Source organism: Phasianus colchicus, chromosome 14 (genome assembly GCF_987193195.1).
Source record: "Phasianus colchicus chromosome 14, bPhaCol1.hap1.1, whole genome shotgun sequence".
Lineage (NCBI taxonomy): Eukaryota > Metazoa > Chordata > Aves > Galliformes > Phasianidae > Phasianus > Phasianus colchicus.
In genome coordinates, this window is record NC_143449.1 from 19372148 (window position 1) to 19391497 (window position 19350).

At 52.9% G+C, this 19350-nt stretch overlaps 1 protein-coding gene across 1 annotated transcript in view; it reads left to right on the forward strand.

Annotated features, from left to right (window-relative positions):
- Positions 1–19350, forward strand: part of LOC116229428 (uncharacterized) — a 62410-nt gene that overhangs the window by 572 nt on the left and 42488 nt on the right. Inside the window, exon 2 of the mRNA XM_090150534.1 lies at positions 12716–12819. Coding sequence (XP_090006660.1) covers positions 12716–12819 — 104 coding nt within the window. The remainder of the gene's footprint in view (positions 1–12715; positions 12820–19350) is intronic.

Consider the following 19350-nt stretch of genomic DNA (forward strand, 5'->3'; position numbering starts at 1 on the left):
GTGTTCCACATACTCTGCTTTAGCACCTGGGACAGAACTGATGGCAGCAGGGGCAACTGGAGTGCCTGGGTCTGCTTAACATCCCCTCCAGCTCCTGAGAGATGAGAAGTGAGCTCTGCAGCTTCTCAGGCTCCTCCTGCCTTGTCCTAATGCCCCAGGTCAGTCAGGATGGGCAGGAACAGCACAGTGTGGAAGGCAAATGGCCATTGCTCTTCCCCCTCTGGCTCACAGTCCCTCCTGCATAGGGCGCTGTGCACCACCTTGCTTCTCTGCCTCACAGGTGTCCCTATGGGTGAGGCAAGGGGGGGGGAGGGATGAGGAGCACTGGAGAGAAGCAGGTGGAGAGACTCCCAGGGGCAGGAAGGGAATGATGGCTGCAAGTTGTCACTGTCTGCACCCAATGCAAATCTTCTCACCGGGGGTATTGGAAAAGCAGAGCTCTCCTCATCTCGCAGGTCTGTGTCACAGCAGGAAGATCCCAGGGTGGGATGGGAGGAAAAGTAAATAGGAGCAAAACAGCCAAAAGGACCCAAATGTGGGCAATGTTGGAGGGGGATTGCTCCCTCAGAGGGCAGGAGGCAGGCAGCAGAGCCCAGCCAAAATGCTTTAAAAGCCTCACTTTTATATGGCGCTTGTTCTTCAAAGACATCAGGGCTTGTGAAGAAAAAAAAATACTCTGCCATTTACCTCTGACGTGTTAATGGTTGTGTTTTTGAATCATTAAATATTGAAATGTGTAACGCTTCCCGTGGCTGCCAAAGCACTCTGCAGCCTGGCTCCCCCCGTCCACTCTCCTCCAACACCTGGTTTCTCCCTGTGCTCTCTTCTCTCCATCCACCTCTTCCTTCTCTTCCTCTGCCCTGCTCTGCAGGTTATCCCAGCCCCCTCCCCAGCATCCCTCTGCTGGACTTGCTGTTCGTGGGCTGCACTCTGTAATTTTCTGCTTTAATATTCTCACCTTGCTGTTCTTCAATTCAGCAGGACTCAGAGAGTTAGAAAATGTATTTATCTAGGTACACTGGAGAGCAAGAGAAACAAAGAAACCAGCAGGGCTTTTCTAACAAGGAATGACTAATGTGGCCCAGGAGAGCCCGTCTTCTTCTAAGCACTCCATTTTCCATGGGCTTTGTATCCAAGGATAATACTGGCAGTGCCAGGGCCAGTGAATGGGGCACCTACCAGCTCATAGCTACTATGGGCACGGTGCTTCTGCAGGGGATGCTGTAGTTTGTTTTACCTGCTCTTAGTGTGACCCTGCAGCAGTTGGTGTGCAGCCAGCAGACTCAGAGAAACTGTTGCTTTGCTTGTCTGCTGGCAGCTCTGGCGTTGCTCGGAAGTTCAGGTTACAGAGTGCATCCTTCCCAAGGCTGGGCTGCAGCTGTGGAGCTGCTTTGGGCAACTTGAGGAGCACAAAGGAACACCTCCCTGTTTTCTCAGGGTTGCCCATGACAAACAGTTTTGTGGTCCTCAGTGTGGCCTCTTCAAGTGGTCTGAGTGAGCATGGTGCCATATCCAGATTGAAAGCATCTGGGCTGCATCTCAGCCCTGACCTCAGCAGAATTCTGTGCTGGGGAAGGTCCCTGTTGTACCACATGGCCCCCAGTTCTGGCAGCACTGCCCTAAGGAGGATGTGGGATCACCTTCAGGTTCTCAGGAAGGGGTCCCAGGGTTGTGGTGGCACTGTGGGGAGGAGCAGCAGTGCCATCACCCTCCTGTCCTAACGGCTGGCACTGGGAACGTGGGCAGGGAACACCTGGAGGATGGGGGGTAGTTGGGGATGTTTGGGATTTTTATGGAGAATGAGGAGGGAGGAGACTTGCTGATCTGAGGTTAACATAAGGCATCTGTGGATTCTTTTTTAAATAGAGCAGCCAGTGTGGCTTGATGGAGACAGGAGAACAGGTTCTAAACGTTTACTTTTGTAGTCTGGAAAAACTGGGGGCTGAGGGATTTGTGATCAATACATGGAGTAGGAAACTCCTGACAGTGCCAAGAACTCTCAGCGAGAGGACACTGTCAGCATAAAGCTAAACTGGTGGAAAACTGTCACCAATAAACGTCAGCTAAAAATTAAAGGTTTCTCCTAATCGGCAGATGAGGGAGTTTATTAAATAGCTTTCCAAAGGGGTAATTGAGGGAAGAAACGTAACGAGTTCAAGATGGGAGTCTGACACATGTCTGAATTTCTCTTTAGGAGGGAGCTGAATATGACAGCCCAGGTCCCTGCATGAGTCCCCTTCAGCGTGCAGCTGGCTGGGCCAGGGCTCTGCTCCTACAGCCTGTCTGCAGCCCCAGCACACACCTGGCAAGTACTGTGTGTGTGGGTGCTTGTGCATGCAGATGCCAGCACCCATGGACCTTGCACATGCAGACATTGCACACACGGGCACTCACACTCATGGGTAATTGCGCACACATGCTTGCACGATGCCCTGCTGTCTCCTGCCCTGCTGCCTCACTTCCTTCTCCCTGTGCAGTGGCATGCTGGCCATGTGCAGCCCTGTACACACACACCCTGACTCACCTGTCCAACACAGCAGCTTCTCTCCTGGTTAATAAGCTGTGGCATGCCAGACATTGGAAGTATGAAAATTGGCCAATTTTTGTAATATTTTAAACCCCATCACATGTACTTTGCTGGTCTGAGCAAAGCGCTTTATGATGCCTTAGCAAGGAAATGGGAACTATCGTTCCACATAATCTACCTGAGCTGGATTGACCCCTGATCCCCAACAGCCACAGCTGACACTGTGATGCCATCACCGTGTTCTCCCTGGGGGGACTCTGGGGGGCTCTTTCCCTTTTCTGTTCAGGGATTTGCCTTTAGCCCTGTACAACTGGTGTAGCTGGAGCTGCTGGGGATGAGGTGGCTGATTTGCAGCCTGTGAGTGCAGCCTGCTTGTGTTTCTCTGTAATGAGAGAAAGCGATTCCTTCCTGGGAGGACTTCTCTAATGGGGTGTAAAAGACACTGGAGAGGGGTGTTTTCCTCTGACTCCCCCCAAAAACTGTGAGACACCCACGTGCTCCTCAGGGGTGGTCTTGGTAATGGGTTCATTTCGCCTTTCCCACCGACCTGGGGGAACAGGCAGGGACACTCCAGCTCTTAGTGCTGTGCTTGCTGTACCCTTCCTCCTCTTCTTCTCTGTTTACCCACAGAGGAGCCCAGGGAGGGGCTGGGATGCAGCAGGTGATGTGCAGGGGCAGGATGGGTGGTGATGCTGACACTGATGAGGAGAGTTGGGGCCCTGCTCCCTCCTCCTGCAGCTCCATCACACCAGCACACCGCTCCTGTCCCAGACAGCTCCAGGAAGGGCTGAGCCGGATGGGCTTCTGTACAGGCTCTTTTTTTAAATTTAAATCAGGGAAAGGTACTTTTTCTTCTCCCTTTTATTCCACTCTGAGTGTTGTGCGTTACCACTGACAAAGGAGCAGGAATTCCACGCATTTCTTTGGCTGTTTAGCAGAGCTGCTGCCCTACTCTCCCCTGTCAGACACTAATCTCTCCTAATATTTAACAGTCCCAGTAGGCAGCAGGATTTATCCTCTGGCCTTTCTACCTGTCATTTCATCCCTTCTCACTAAGGAGCCCTTTGATTCCCTTCCGAAAAGAGGTGCCAGGACCAGCGTGATGGATCGGCTCATGCTGGCAGTTAGGGAACCCGCTCCATTTTTCTCTGTTCCAGCTGTCGGGTATCTATCTGGGGCAGCTCGGTACAGCTGGGAAGGGCCCCTGCAGCTCCTTGCAGGGAGCTGTGTGGACGGGCAGGCACAGGGAGCTGGCGTGGGTGTTAATGCTGCAGCTCCTACATGATTCAAATCCAAACCACAGGCTTGGAGGTTTTAGCTCCTGGGTTGATCTGGATCTAATACCATCAGTTAACATCAGGGAGCAGTTCCCTCCACCACTCCTACCCCTACCCTTCACACTGCATCCACACCCTACCCATCCCCAACATCTCCACTCGGGGGAAGCCAGAACCTTTGGGTGAAAAGAGGCTGGTGTAGGCCTGTGGGGATGCTGAGCGGTTTGAGGGCTGGTAGTGACAGTGCAGCACAGAAAGGAGCCTTCTGATCACTGTTTCTTTAGTACAGGAGATGCAGGCATTGGTCTCTGAGCTGTGCTTCTGCCTTAGTACAGCCCTGGGCTGGAGACCAGGGAAGGGCAGGATGCTGCTCCCTGGCTAATGTCCTTGTGTTGTCACTTGCCTCTGGCTAATGACCGCCTGCTGCCACTGGCCATGCAGGATCTGAGCAAACACCGCCGCAGGAGGGTCCGGGTGCTGCTGCTGCCTCTGCTCCTTTTCTCACTTTGCTTCTTGCCTAACTAATGGCAACCTCAGAGCTCTGCAGGGCACTGCTGAATGACAGATGATACTGCCAGAGCACAGCTGTCCAAGGCCATGGAAAACACGCTCCGGATAATCTTTCTGAAGGGGCATGTGTTTAACATTGACCTGGTTACTTGGCCTCTCCCATAAGCACATGCCACTGCAGACAGAAACAGCGGGGCTAAATTCAGCAGTGGCCGGTGCCCACCTCCTGCTGCCTGCAGCCATGGGGCACGTAGAGGAGCAGGCCGGGATTAATCCTCTTGGTATGGTGTAAAGAGTAATCAGACAATAATTGCTACTAATTGCAGAAATCTCCGGGTGCTGAAGCCGCATGTGACTTCTGGAGTTGGAACGGTTTCAGGTTGTTTCTCTCCCCTGTGCTCGGCTGTGATGCTTTCCTCCCTACCTGGGTGCAGCCTGTTGCAGACTTGTGAGACACCCGCCTCAGGGCAGCCAGCGTGTCATTTCCCATTAACAGCATTTCCCTCACGTGCTCATCTCTTCATTTTTCATATTTATTGCTTAGCCAAAACGGGACCTTTCTCCACTCATTTCTGCAAATGCAAATAAACCAGGTGAAAGGGAAGAGCCGGACCTCCCCCTGCCACCTGCCTGATCACCCGACCACTCATCCCAGTCCCACCCAGCACAGTCTTGAGCTGGGAGCCCCACTGTGGTCTTCCAGGGGTGACAAAAAATGGGGCTGACAGAGGCAGGGATAGAGCCTCTGTTCCCCATCAGCTCCATGACTGCATCCTGCAGCAGGGAGATGCTATGCGTGCATCCAGGTTTTCACTTTATTCCTCCAACAGGGCCCAGGCAGGTGCTGGTGGGACACATCCCCACCCCTCCGCTTCTCCCTAGCTGCACATCTCCATCCTCTCTCACGCAGTCACTGCTAGTGCCAGCCACGGCTCGGTGTGATAATAGCCACGGGGAAAACCATTTGCGATTTAAGTGGCCATGTGCAGCTATTTCACCGTGGTGCCCATGGGGCTGGGGTGGATGGTGCCCGTGCGGCAACAGCATGATTGCTAGGAAGCCTTTGGACACGGCCAGGCTCTCGGGAGGGGGGAAATAATCATTACTTTTGTCCGGAGCCCAGCGTCGTGGCTGCTACTGTTGCACGCCCATCAGATGGAAATCCGTGTGCAGACAGCTGCCGAGCCATCCTGCACAGCCCAGCCGGCACGGGCTTAGCAGCATGAGAGGCCCCTTGGAAAAAGTCATTAGCGAGGCTTTCGGGGAAGAAGTGTGCACCACGGTGTCAAGGCACTGAGCTTGTTTAAACAGAGCCAGTGTGAGAGGAAGAGCTCCCCGGGGGCTCTGTGGGAAGCTCGCTGGGAAGGCAGTGTTTGCTCTGCGATCTGGCTGCCCATGGTGTGGTGCTGCGCATCCCTCTGCAGGCACTGAGAGACTCAGCATAAGAGCTCTGCAGTGTCAACAGCTCAGTGTGTGAACTCATCCCTCACACCTCTCCAGAGGGGATGTGCCTCTGTGCCACTGCACAAGGGCTGGGGCTGCTCTTTGGCTGGGCTCGGCTGGGCATTGTCAGTCCTGACAATCTGAGAATGATTCTCCAAGCAGGGTTGGTGTGAATGCAACTTTGTGGGCTTAAAGCTATCATTACTGTGTCCAAACTGGCATGTTTTCCACTAAAAACAGCCCTCTGGATTGAGGAACAGGGTATCCCCAGGCACAGCATCTACAACCGCGATGCTTTGCTGCAGGATGTCCTGCAGGGACTGACGTTTTGCCCTGGGACATCCAGGAGCTGCTTTGTGGCTCTGCCCTTGTTCCTGCAGTGATGCTGGCTGGGTCCAGCCCCATCCCTCACCTCAGCTTCCCCATCTTAAAATTAAGGATAAATGAGATACTGAAGAGTGATGTTTCGAATTACAAAGTTTGCAAAGTACTTTGAGGTCCCTGGGTGAAAGATACCAACAAAGCACGATTGCAATGACACTGCACAATTGGCCTGGAGGGCTTTGGTGTGTTGGGAAGGGATTATTTACAGGAGCTAGCAACAGATGTACGCATGCACGTGGGGCTTATTGCACAGCTCTGCAGCCTTACTGAGCCCGGCGTGACTGCATGGAATGCGTTTTGTCTGCTGATGGTGGGTTCCACCTGCTGCAGGGGCTGCCTGTCCTTATGCCCCATGCTTGCAGTGCAGCAGCACCTGCCGTGAGGCTGTGAGTGAGACCCATCCAGGCACCCTCAGATTTCCCTGCCCAGCTCCCAGCAGACTCACATGGTCCCACATATCCCATCAGCATCTCCTTGCCCATTCTTGCCCCTGCCCTCCCTGGCCACACCACGATGGATGTGATTAATACTTGCTTGGAGAGCAATCAACCCTCCCGTGCTTGCTCTGAACCTCCAATCATTAATGTCTCCATATGGGCACCATTTTTCCTTGTCACATCGCAGCTGTGTGGAGAGAGAGAGGGAAGAAAATCCACTTCCCAGCAGCCGAACTGAGAAAGGCTGCTGCTGCTGAGCTCTGCCCACCTTTGGAAAAGGTCAGACACAGGAAGGGCTGATGCCAGGAGGTCTTTGGGCATGGAGCAGGAATGGGCATCACTGCCTACATCCATCGGGGAGTTTTTAACAGCCTCTTTATGCCTGGTTTAGACTCCCTCTGCTCCATGTCCTTCCCCCCCCACTCTGCTCCCTCCCTTCCATTCATTTCATTTTCTTGAACGGCCACAATTCCTTTCCAGTTTTATTTCTCATTAAAAATAAATACCGTTGCTATAATTTACAGTGAGTTTAATTAGAAATGAGTTACGTGATCTAAGCGTTAAGATTTAATTGCTCGTTCCTGAAACAATTTTCTCATCTGAAATGTCCCCAGTTAATGATCATTCATTAAATAGGATCGGAGTCTCTTAAGTGCAACTGGAGGGGCTGCAGACCGCCTCCAAGTGCTGCCATGGGTGTATGGGGTGGGGGATGCAGGAGGCAGGTGGGAGCCCTATAAGCTGGGGTACAGAGAGGCCAGAGGATTGCTGCCTGTCAGACCATCCCTGTGCCAAAAACTTGCTGCAAAACCTCTGCGACTTTGGGCTCCACTCCTGACACTATGGTCACTCCAATCGAGGATTTTGCTTTGGCAGAATGGAGGGAGGAGGTGATTTTCATGAGGAATGGTGATTAATATGGGAACATTCACAGGAAGTACAGAGTGGAAGTAGAGAATAATGTCAACCAAACTGCTGTCTGCTTTACTTGCTCACTTGTATTCCAAAAACTTCTAATCAAAGCCACATCTCCCAAAAGGGAGAAACCCCTTGCCTGCTCTTGGCCTGTGTGGGCAGAAGGGCTCCAGCACGGGTGGGCAAAGGGCTGGGAAGGGCTGAAGCTGTCCCCATGCTGTGCCCTGGGATGGGATGGGACAGGGCAGGTTGGGATGGAGAACTCTCCTGCTTCTCTCTTTTGACAAGAAATTCCTGAAAAGAGTTAAGCTGAAACCAGCACATTCCCGTAAAGAGAATTTTTTGGACACATCAATGCTTTTCCAAGAAAAAAACAAAAAACAGCCAACTACAGCAGCAACAACAAAACCGCAACAAAAACCACTCAAGCTCTCTATACTTAGTTGGAGAAGTCCCATATCCTACTCTGAGCTTCCCAGGCAGTGAGAGGCAGCAGCTCATTCACAGGGATAGACCCCAAAGGCACAGGGCAGGGTGGGACCCCCAGGGCTGGCCATGCTGCAGTTTCCCCATGCCACTCTGCTGCAGGTTGGGAGGCAACTGCTACTCAGAGGAGCCTGTCTGTAGCAGTGCATGTGCCTGGCCAAGCCTTCCTGCAGGCAGAGCATCCCTACACTTGTGCACTCTGCTGCACAGGGCAGCAAACCCTGCTAGTGCCTTTCTCTGCCCCTTCCTCTGTGCCCTGGGATGCAGCCTTGTTGTTTTCCTGTCTGTGCCTTGCTGGGACCACTCTTTGCACCCCTGCCTCGTTTCTCTTCTTCTTCCTCTCCCCACATTCCCTTTTTTTGACTGCATTCCTGGAGCAGCAGTCTCTTCCCCTAGCGCCTCTGTCAGGACTTTGTTTCCACACACAGTATTTATTTACCTGTGCAGCAAAGAAACCTGAGCGTGGAGCTGGCAGGTTGGGTGGGAGGACACTGTCACCCAGCGACCTGTAGGTGACATCGAACACTGCCCTGTGTGCTACCACCCCTGGCACAGAGCTCTTCCTGGGGAAGTCCAAGAGCAGGAGGGAGAGACACGGGTGTGAGTCAGCCCCCCGGTAACCTTGAACGCATTAACAGATGGCTGGGACCCAACCAGAGACGTTTGCAGAGCACCACCACTCAATCAACAAACCTTGTTGTCTGCGGAGAAACAAGAATGTTAAAAGAAGCCGCAGGGCCGGGGCGGAGGGTGTCTGATTGCAGAGCAGGGGGCTGCCACTTCCAGCATCTGTCAGTGCACGGCTTTCAGGAATGTATATGTATAAATAAATGCAATGAAAAGGTCCCCAGTTCCAGTGAAAGGAAATGATTTCCTCCTCAAGTGATTAAGGGCACCATTATGCAAATAGTAGCCAGGCCAACAAAGCAGCCTCATAAGGAAAAGGAAATAGAGCCAGCAGAAGTGGCTGGGATCTCCAGGCAGGGGAGAGCAAGGTCTCACCCATGTGACAGCGCAGGCGGCGAGCAGAGCGGGGCTGTCTGCGCCAGGGAGGGAGCCCATGACAGAAGCTATCAAAGCTCTTCTGATGTGTGAACACTTTTCTTGGCAGTGGGAGGAGAGGAGAGGAGAGGAGAGGAGAGGAGAGGAGAGGAGAGGAGAGGAGAGGAGAGGAGAGGAGAGGAGAGGAGAGGAGAGGAGAGGAGAGGAGAGGAGAGCATTTCCCAGCTCACATTTAGGCAGGACCACATCACAGGAGCTGTGCCTGCCTGCAGAGCTCGGCTGTGTCCCTTTCTTCTCTCCTTTGCAAGCATTTAGCAGTAGCAGATAAATAAACAGACATCAATCATCTGCACATAGCAGCATGATCACCTTACGGGACTCATTTCATCTTAAAATACACAAGTTTAATTTCTATTTAGCTTTCCTTAAATTTTAATGTCTACTTTTGAGATAAACATTTTAGTGTTCGGGGAGGGTCACGGTGGAAGTGGGCTGGATGAGATAGCAGGGGCTTTCCCTTGGGCTGCAAAGCAAGAAGCCAGATCTGTATGCCTGTGTGAATGGTGGAGAGCTGGGCTGTGGCAGGAGCAGCAGCAGGGCACAGCAGGGTTAAGGAAGCTCTGCGTGGACCTAGAGAGCTGGCCACAGAGATACAGTCCTGAGTGTCATCCATAAACACGTGTTCATATTGCAGCACACCCACAACAGGCCTGGGCCTGGTCTGTGGTGTTTATGCAGAATTCTGTAAACTCATCCCAGAGGTTCCAGGGCCTTTGGTCAGATGGTTTCTATAGGTCAGTGACAGTTATTTCCTTGTGGAAATTTATGTTCCCTAAAAGAAAGTGTATAGACAGCAAGAGAAAATTGCCCCCTGCTTCCTCCTCTTGTTGGCTGCTTCGTTTGGTGACACAGAACCTCGTAGTGCCTGCAGATGGGCTCTGCTGCACAGCTCAGGGTTTGCCTCCCGGGGCAGCAAAGCAGCTCCAGCAGCAGCTCAAGGAGAAGCGGCTGCAGCAGAGCGCAGGGCAGCAGCACCCCGTGGTGCAAGGCTGGCTGCGGGGTCGGTGTGTGCCTGCACGCAGCCCGGGCTCTCCATCATGCTGCACCACATGTGGTTATCTACGGTGGGAAGCAGGTGCAGTGTGCTATCGAATCCATATGGCAGCCGTTTAGTCTCACTTTGCTGCAGGATGAATTATGGTGGGAGGAGAAAGGCAGGGGCAGAGCCAACCAGGGCTGCCGGGTTGGATATTCTGCAAATGAACCGATTCCTGCCCAAATCCTGGGCTGCTCCTGCTGCTGTTCTGGGATGTTGCCTCCCTTAGCTCTGATACCTTTGGGCTGGGGGGGTGGTAGAAAGATGGGGAAGAGCTGGACTGGGTGGGTGCTGCAGGGTGGGCAACACTTTGCCTCCCCCCTCCCGCTCCTGGCACACAGTCCCTGCTTGCTGCCATCTCTCACACCACCATGTGTTCGTTGGCTGAAGGAGAAAAGCTGTGGCTTACCTGGGAGAGGGAGCTCAGTGCTGGAGACCTCCGGCTGAATGCCATCACTACTGCATTGAAATAAACTCTTGCTTGAGCTGCTAGAGTGAGCGATGGGCTGACCATCCCTGCATGGGTCATGGTGCATAAATAAAGCACTCTGTCAGCCAGGCTGCAGGAAGCAATGGACAACACCGCATTTGACAGGCAGGACAGATCTTCCCTCCTATCCATTAGCAAGCGTAGGGAAGGGAGTTGTCTCAGCACTGCTCCTCGCACTGCGCACCAGTTCAATAACAACCATCCATCACCCTCCATCCATCCTGACCTCTCCTGAAGAGCCACCAGCATCCTGTTATTCACATAGTCCTTCATGTTATTATTTCCAGCCTGGTGTGGGTCCTTTTAACCCCTGGCCTTATGGGCTTACCTTCATCTCAGAGGAGTTTACGGAATAAGATCCACACCCTTGCCCTTTTCAGCCCAAAGAAAGCTCCTCGTGACATGACAGAAATCCAAGAAATCAACCACTCCAGAGGTTTGTAATAAGTCTGAATCCTTCCTAAACCCAGACACTCAGCACGAAGAGGGGTCAGTGAACCCCAAGCCCCTTCCCCTCTGGCTCCTGCCATCAGTCTCTGGTGGTGATACAAAGCAGATGAGGCACACTGGGGACACCCAGCTGCTCTGTGGGATGCTCATGCTTTCTGTCTCTGGAGCATGCACGGGTCATCTGCTTTATACACACGTATGCATACATGTGTGTGTCCTGGTACATACTAGTGTGGCCGTGCAGGAACACAGCCTCCTGCTGGTCCTCCTTGAAGCCCCTCAGAGCCAGGAATGTCTCTGTGCAGCAGGGAAGGGCACTGTGATAGCGCTTAGCCTCTATCCCTTGCTGGGATGGAGCTGACTCCACGCTGCATGAGGGGAGCCTGGGGCGGGAGGGGGGGCCAGTCCAACAGATGCATCCATCTTCCTCCTTTCCAGCCTGCAGGTAAAACAAACACAGCCTCAAAGACGGCCACGTAGCATTGCTTCACTTTTCTGCAAGCACTGCCACTCTCCCTCTCTGTCACTCCCCTCCCTCCCTTTTGGCATCCCATCCCACTCCCTCACCTCTCCCTCTCCCTCTCGGTGTGCATGGGGGCTGGTGAGGATGAAAAAGCCATGGAGCTGCCCAGGGAGCAGGCTGCCAAGGCCCATAAATAAGAGACCCCTGTTTGCTTTCTCCTTGTCCAGCCCTGTGCAAATATTTACTGCCCCCATGACCCGCAGAGGCAGCGGCGGCTCCGAACTGAGATGCTGCTGCAGGAAGCATCTGTCCTGCTGCACTGAGCACCTCGTCCTGCATTCCTAATGCCCTTACATTGTGCTCTCCTGGGGCCAAATGAAGGGGAGCACAGTGGGCACAGCATGAGTCCCACTCATCCTCTCCTCAGATCGGGTTTTACCAAAGTTTTATGAGTAGCACAAGGAGTAATCACAGCTGGAAATCAGGGGCCATTAGCCCTCCCTGCAGACAGAAAGCCATAGTTGTGAGTGGTTCCCATCCTTTGTGTCACTTCTCTGCCAGACAGAGCAGCCGCTCACAGGAGATGCTCACTGAATTCCGTCCAGGAGGTTCTTGGTTCCACCCAGAGCTCTGCACGTCCCTCCTCACCCCAGCTTGCTCAGCCTGTGTCTGTTTCAGTCATTCTGGGCATGTTCTTCCCCTCCTGCCCTGCTTGTTTGCCACTGGCTCACTTTTTAATTTAGAGACAAACGTGTCCATCTGCTCAGATGCACGAGGCAGCTCCATTCACCCACCAAGAGCAACACAGGCTTCCAGCACCAACAGCCGTGCCTCCAAGCAGCTCCCACCTCAGAGATGAATGGGATGAGTGTAAAATACAGATCAGGCACAAGAACAGAGCTGTGCTTGCATTTGCTTTCTCTGCCATCAGTCTGTGGTGATGCACAGCCCTGGGGTGGTGATGGAAGGGAAAGTGTTAACCACCTCCCTCTGGCAGTGGCAATCTGTTGACCCAACTGGGATTTGCTGGCCACCTGAGGCCATGTATTTATTGTAGGGTGGGGGCTAAGATCTGATTTGGGTGTTGGTCACCTGTGGGTGGGGTGTTGGGACTGGGAGCAGCATGAGCTCTGCTCCTCCCCGGGCTGGGACCTGGCTTTGTACTGGAGGAGCTCTATCTGATTTGCTTTGTGTTTCCCTAGAGTTGTGCTTTATTGCTTGATTTTTCTATTTAGCTTTCTCCAGACAGATTTCTTGGTGGATGAGCAGTGCCTGGATACATAGCCAGAGTTTGTGTTCAGACAGTGCCAATGGAGGGATGGGGATGGTGTGTGTCCTGGTAAGTCTTCTGCTCTTTCTTTTTCCTGGCTCACTGTGTTAGATCTATTTCCTTGTGGTCTTGCTATGAAAGAGTCAGGAATGCATGGAAACATGAAATGTCCTCCTTATCCGTCTGATGCCCTGAGTGCTGGCAAGCTTCATACCTGGACCTATGGCTGAACAGCTTCACTAACAGCTTTCTTTTGTAATATCTCAGCTTGGAGAAGTTAATTATCTCCAAATATTGAAAAGGGCAGATGGATTTTGTAGGATTTACTTGGCTGTGTAATTTTGGTGCCCCAGAGATGCTCTGTGGTCTGGCTGTGCTGAGTGACACATCGTTGTGCCCAGGCGCAAATGTCACTTGAGTATATTGCTCCTGCTGCTGCTGCCCACTGGCAGAGCTTTCTCCTGTGTCAGGCTATGCAGGGACAGCTAACAGTTCCCCAGCTCATGCTGCTGTGTTCTGGTGCTTTGTCCATCTGAGGACACACTGGAGGCAGCTTTGCAAACTTCTATGCTGTGTTTAAAGCTGAAACCTGTGACAGGAAGGCAGAGCTGCAAACCAAGTGCTTCTGGCTCCAGCCTCTGGACACATGTGAAGGCAGGCTTCTGCACATATCCTGTGGGGATGCAATGAGGCAGCAGCTCCCTGGGGCAGCTGAGGAGCCCTTGCTCCAGCTGGCTGTGGGACGGCCCTTCTCAACTGCTCTTTCATCACTTCCCTTCTTCGACCTCTGCTCTGGGGCTTCAGAGAACTCTGTGTAATGCTCTGGCAGAGAGGAGAGGGGTGGGGTGTGCAGTTCTCTGTCCCCTGGGCACATCCACCCCTCTGGACATGCTGAGCTGCTGGAGGTGGGCTCAGCCTCCTCCCTGCTCTGCCATTTGGGTACAGTTCCTGGTGGGATGCTCACACCGGAGATAAATTCTCCCTTATTTTTACATCTCGTTGTGCCTTGTTTCAAGCAGTGAAAGTTAAATGTGCCATCACATTATCAGCGTGCTCAGCCCAGAAACCAAACAGAGATGTTCCCAGTGAACTCACTTTAATCTCAGTTTATTTGCCAAGCAAAGCAATCTCCCCATGCAGCTATGGCTCTCAGAAGCTGCTGAGATGGAGGTGACTGCTAAAAAGGAGACAGACGCACAGATTTCTGCTTTTGTGCTTGGGTTTAATGCAGGAGGTGAACTTTGCAGGACCTTTGCAATACTCCACTTCTGTTTATAGGTAGAAGTTGACTTCTATGTTTGGGGGATGTGGGTCAAATAGCTCGAGGGGCTGTCTTCCAGGGTTTCCCAATTGTTGGAGCTGATTGAATTGGACTGGGGAGGGCAGTGACCACAATGCTTTCCTCCTGGCCTCCAGCTGGTTTGACTTGCAATGCAAATGTTTTCTCCTGTCACCTCTTAATGATCCTTTTTCCCCTTGCGGGTGTATAATTTCCCCCAGAAGTCTCCAGTGAATGGTTTCCATCACAGTTATTTGTCCCTCTCTTTTCAAGTCAAAGGCAACCTCTATAGAATTGCAGACCTGGCATGATTTGGGGTGGGAGTGGATTGAATTGCAGTATTTCATCTCTGGCTGTCAAGTGAGCCTGCATTACCTGCCGTGGGGTTGGCAGCAAGGAGACATCAGACCTGCTGTAATCAAGCAAATGAGCTGCCAGTGGCAGAGCTGAGCTTGGGGTTGGAAACCCATGCTCCGGACAAGCAGCACGGCTCCTGGGCCGTGGGATGGAGGAGGAGAAAGGAATGCTTGGCTCGGAGCAGCCAGGGAGGAAGGGAGAGCAACTGCTCTTCTGGGGGCTGCTATTGGAAAGACATCATAGAGGAGGAGTTCATAAATCCACGGGGCTTCTCACAGCCGAGGCTCGATTCATCTGCACATCAAAGGAAAGCAAAAGCCCCTCTGTGAGAGGCTGAGGGAGTGGGGAGCGTGGGGGCAGCTGAGCACTGTGGCCCCGCACCTCATCCTGCAACACAGGGCCTTGGAGCCGCTTGTAGGCAGCGGGGTAAAATATCACCTGTGCTCTGCTACGTGCAGGATGTGCTGTGTGCGTGTCTGGGATCTGACCCGTGCCTCAGGCAGCAGATGAGGTTGTGGTGCTGGCTGGAAACACTGACGGCATCGGTGTGTGCTGCGCAGTGCTCACCTGGGGCTGCTGCAGAGGTGCAGATCCTGCCTGCTGGCTGCAGCTGCTGGGCTCTGGAGGGATGTCCCTGGCCTGCATCCTGCAGCATGGAGTTGTCAGAGCGCTTCCTTCAGGTTTTCTCTGGTTTTAGTGCTTGTGAGCATCCCAGGTGGAGCGGGGCAGCCAGCAGCCTGTGTTGCCTGTTGTGTGAGCAGCTCACACAACTGCCTGCTGCTGTGCTGGGGAGTCCCTGGGGAGGGGAGCAGTAGGATCCTGCCCTGGGGATTGGGGTTGTGCATGGCATCTTAATTAAAAGGGTCATGGAGATTGATGGGAGATGTGAGCATGGCTGAGAGAGGCACTGACCCTGGCTGAGGGGTCACCATTCCCATATACATTATACTAAATTATTGAGCTGCTGTCCCTGCTGTGTACCGGTATTCTAGCTTAACATGAGCAAAATGCTACAAAAATTCCCCGCCTTTTGAAAGAGCCTAAAACTGTCTGGTCTGAAGCTGTATCTGGGCTGTGATACTGGGCTCCTTGTCCCAAAATATCCTTGTGGTGTGCAGTGCAGGGATCTGCTTTGCTATTTCACTTTGCAGGACAGCATCTCCTCCCATGACATCCTCAGAAGGAGCTGACAGCAGTGGGTGGGCTCCTCACTGTGCCCTGGGCTGGTGTCAGGGCTGTCGATGGGAGCGGACAGCCCTGACAGGAGATAAAGCATGTGCCATGTTTATTGACTGCCGCTTCTGCAGGGAGCAAAACCTTTTTTCCCAGGGGGATTGTACAGCTGATTGATACTTAGGCAGCCTCTTCCTGCATGTTTTTTCTCCTCTGACAATATTTCTGGAGCAGGCTGTGTGGGATGAGGGGCTGTTAAACCCAAAGGCTGCTGTCCCTGAGCCCTGGCACAAAGCAGAGAGCAGGGGGCATGGTTCCACTCCTGGAGGGGAGAAACACAGTCTGTGCAGCAAAGAGTGGGTCCTGCAATGGAAACAGAGCCAGGAGGCCTGCATGCCTCATCTTCACCAGGCAGGTGGGTCTGAGTGTGCTGTGGTACCTGCACTAGGGCCAGCTCCTTCATTTTTGACACCCAGGTGCAGTGGGATAGGAGAGGCACTCTACTCTATGGAAAACGTAGCTCTGTTTTGATGTGGTTGTCTCATCACTGAAACAGCCAGCTCTGGGGATGAGGTGATGTGGGGGGTAACACATGTGATCTGTAGGGACGGGTCCAAGGGTCCGTCTGGAAAATCCCTGCTCAGAGTTCAGGGCAGAGCGTGATGAACTTGTAATCCTGGGGGGTGAAGGGGGGGAGGGATTCCTCCCACATCATGAAACCTGCAGGCTGTCACTGATGTGATTTCTGTCCTGTCCCAGTGTTTGGGCATGGGTTGCCCTGAGCCACCAGAGCCCTTAGGCTGAGAGAGGCACTGTGCAGAGCCCAGCAGACCTCTGGCAGATCTTCTTTGCTCCCGTTCTATTTTCCCAAAGTAGAGAAAGTACTGGAGGAGAAGGCTCTATAAATCAACCTGCTTTATTGCCATGCGCTGTTAAACTACTGCTGCATTTCACCCTGGAGATGGCTGCATTTCAGTACAGGATGAATTGAATTCTGTATACCAAAGGTCAGATCCTGAGCTTCTGACTTAGTTCTTACTTAGTCTGTACAAAGGCAAAATCCCCATTGAAGCAGGCATTTGGATATCAGCCTCTCTATAAATAACACAGAAATAAGTGAGAACTAAGCCGGGCTCTGAAGCTTGCAAAGTGCTCGGGGATCCTCGGGAATGGCTGGTCCTGGGGAACTTCAGATTGGAGCAGCAAAGGGAAGAACAGAGGCTCGGATCACAACGTGGGAAGGCTTTTTCCTTTCAGCTCTTCCGCGGCCCGACTTGTCGGCTTTGACGGAGGAATCCCTGAGAAGTGCAGCCGCGCTCTGTGCCGTTTGGTCTCAGCACCTCGCAGAGGTTTTTCAGCGCCGGGAGGATTCAGACGGGCGGACGCACGGCAGATGAAATACCGGCATTGCCGCTGCCCTCCGCATTCCCCCGCTCTTTGTTTCTCCGCATTTCCGAGTAGGGCTGCCTTTCCCCGGGGGAGGCAGTTAACTTAATGAGGTAGCGCCGCTCTGATTGTTTCAGGAGATGCAGGCGGTGCCCATCCCCGCGCCCGGCCCCGTCCCATCCCGCCGGATAAATCACGCTGATTTAAAATTGATCGTTCTGGGATGTGGGAGAAAGTGGAGTGGGCGGATTTACCCTATTAGGGTGCATTGATCACCATTACTGCGTGTAATCAGGGTTAATCTCAGGATTAATTGGGGGGATTTGCTGATGGAAACGATCGGCAATTTGTGTTAGTTACTGCTCTATTCGCCTCTAATGGCTTAATCAGATTACAAATTAAAAGTGGCTTCTTCCAGAGAATCTCCCTGGACTCGAGCAGCAGACAGAGCGTGAGGAGGGAGGCGCATCCAGAGCATATGGTTTGCAGCTCGGAGCTCAATTAGCCCGACAGAAGGACGGATGGGAGAGCGCTGCGTGCCCGGGGCTGGGCTGGGAACCCCTCTGAAGCACGGGGAGCTCCTGGTGGTGCGTTTTCTTCGAGGGTTTCTCCGGCCGGGGGAGAACCCGGCCCTCAGCGTGTGCTGTGCTCAGAGCAGCATCTGGTGGGGGCTGTGGGCTGTGGAAGCGGCACTCGGCCGTTGTGTCACACGGAAAATCTTTTGGAGGGAGTGGGTGGAATTTCGGCTCGGCAAACCATTAAAATAGCGGTGATCCTGCACCGAATAAATTAAGGCTGATGATCTGAGACTGGTAGAGCTAATGATAGAAAGGGGTCCTGTCCTGGAAAGAGATTTGTCTAGCAGGAGCTGAGCTGAGAGCATCTGAACTCCATTAGCTCTGAGGGCTATAAAGGCAGCAGGGTCTGCCTGTGAGCACCTTGGCTGGAGGTGTGGGAGCCCTGCAGTGGTTCATCTCACCTGGGGACGTGGCACCCACCAACAGGCCACAATGGGGAGGAACTAGAAGCTGTCAAGCCCGGCTCCCTGTGTGAAAGCCCAAAATGCATCTTTGGTTTGGAAGTCTGCTCCCATCACTTCACCCTCACAGGTGGGGCTGGTTCTAAGGGGGCAGGGCTCAGTCTCACCTCATTCCTAACCTGGGCTGATATCGATTGGGTTTTTGACATGTGGCAGTCAGACGGAGGTGTTGGGGATCTATTTATTCTGCTGTTTATAAAGACATTTGCAAACCTGAAGGGGAAAAAAAAAAAAGGAAAGTGAACGTTTCAAGTGGCTGCTGACAAGTTAGAGCAGTTTAATAAATCACTCATAATAAACTACTTTATGTGTGGAGAGAAACACCACGGACTTCTTTAATAAGCAGTTCATGATGGAGCAGACGATGCTTAGAGAACAGAAATTTGTTTGTGGGGCTCAGTGACGTGTTCCCACTGTTCCCTGCTGCGAATCTCTTGCCAGGTATGTCTGTGCCGGGCGCCCATCTGGGCTGCGCGTAAATCTGCTGCTAAGTCTGTAACTCACAGGGAGGGCATCTCTGCCAGGAGCTGCTGCTCATCAATTACAGGCGGAGCGGGACAGGCAGCCCATTCCTCACTCCCTGCCGACACCACGGCCTCTTCCACAGCCGCTTTATCTCCCACTGAGCCAGCCCAGATGAAGCCTTTTGCAGGGAGTGCATCAGGCAGCCCCGTGCTTCTGCCGTTGCTCTAAACCCACATCTTGCTTTGGATTAAGTAATGGCACTCCCTGCTTTTAGTGCGTCCTGTGAAGGCAGCTGCTGCCTGTCACTTTTTCCAAGGCTTGGAAATGCAGGAGGACCCTGTGGGTCATGAGGCTGCGTTTGTGGAGGGGAAAGGCAAAAAGCAAGCTGCGTTCCAGGGCTGGAAAGTGTGTTTGGATGCAGAGGGGTGTCTGTGGATCCTGGTGGTGCTGAGGCTGCCTGTGGGATTTGCCATTGTACAGCTCACTGGAGCTGAGCCCCTCACTGTACCCAGCAGTATGTACCAGAAACTGCTCCTAAATCGGGCTGCATGCTGGTGGAGGTGAGCATCGCTGCGGCGAGGTCATAGTTCCTGCTGCATCACATTGCCTGGGGGAAAGCCTGGCCCTCTGGAGCCTATTGTATGGAGGGGGGAAGGAGAACTTCATTTTTCTCTTGGTCTTCAGACTCGGCTTAAGATGGGGGATCTGCAAAGCGCTTTGTGCGCGCCAGGCTTTTAAAGGGACCCGATGGCAGCTTCGGAAATGTCAGGCATTGTTCTGTCTATCCTGGAGCAATTGTATGAAAAGGTAAAAAAAAAAAAAAAAAAAAAAAAGCGCTGCTCAAATAGAGGCGAGACTCCGACTTGACTTTGAACACTGCCTTTGTTATTGTGCTCCTCGG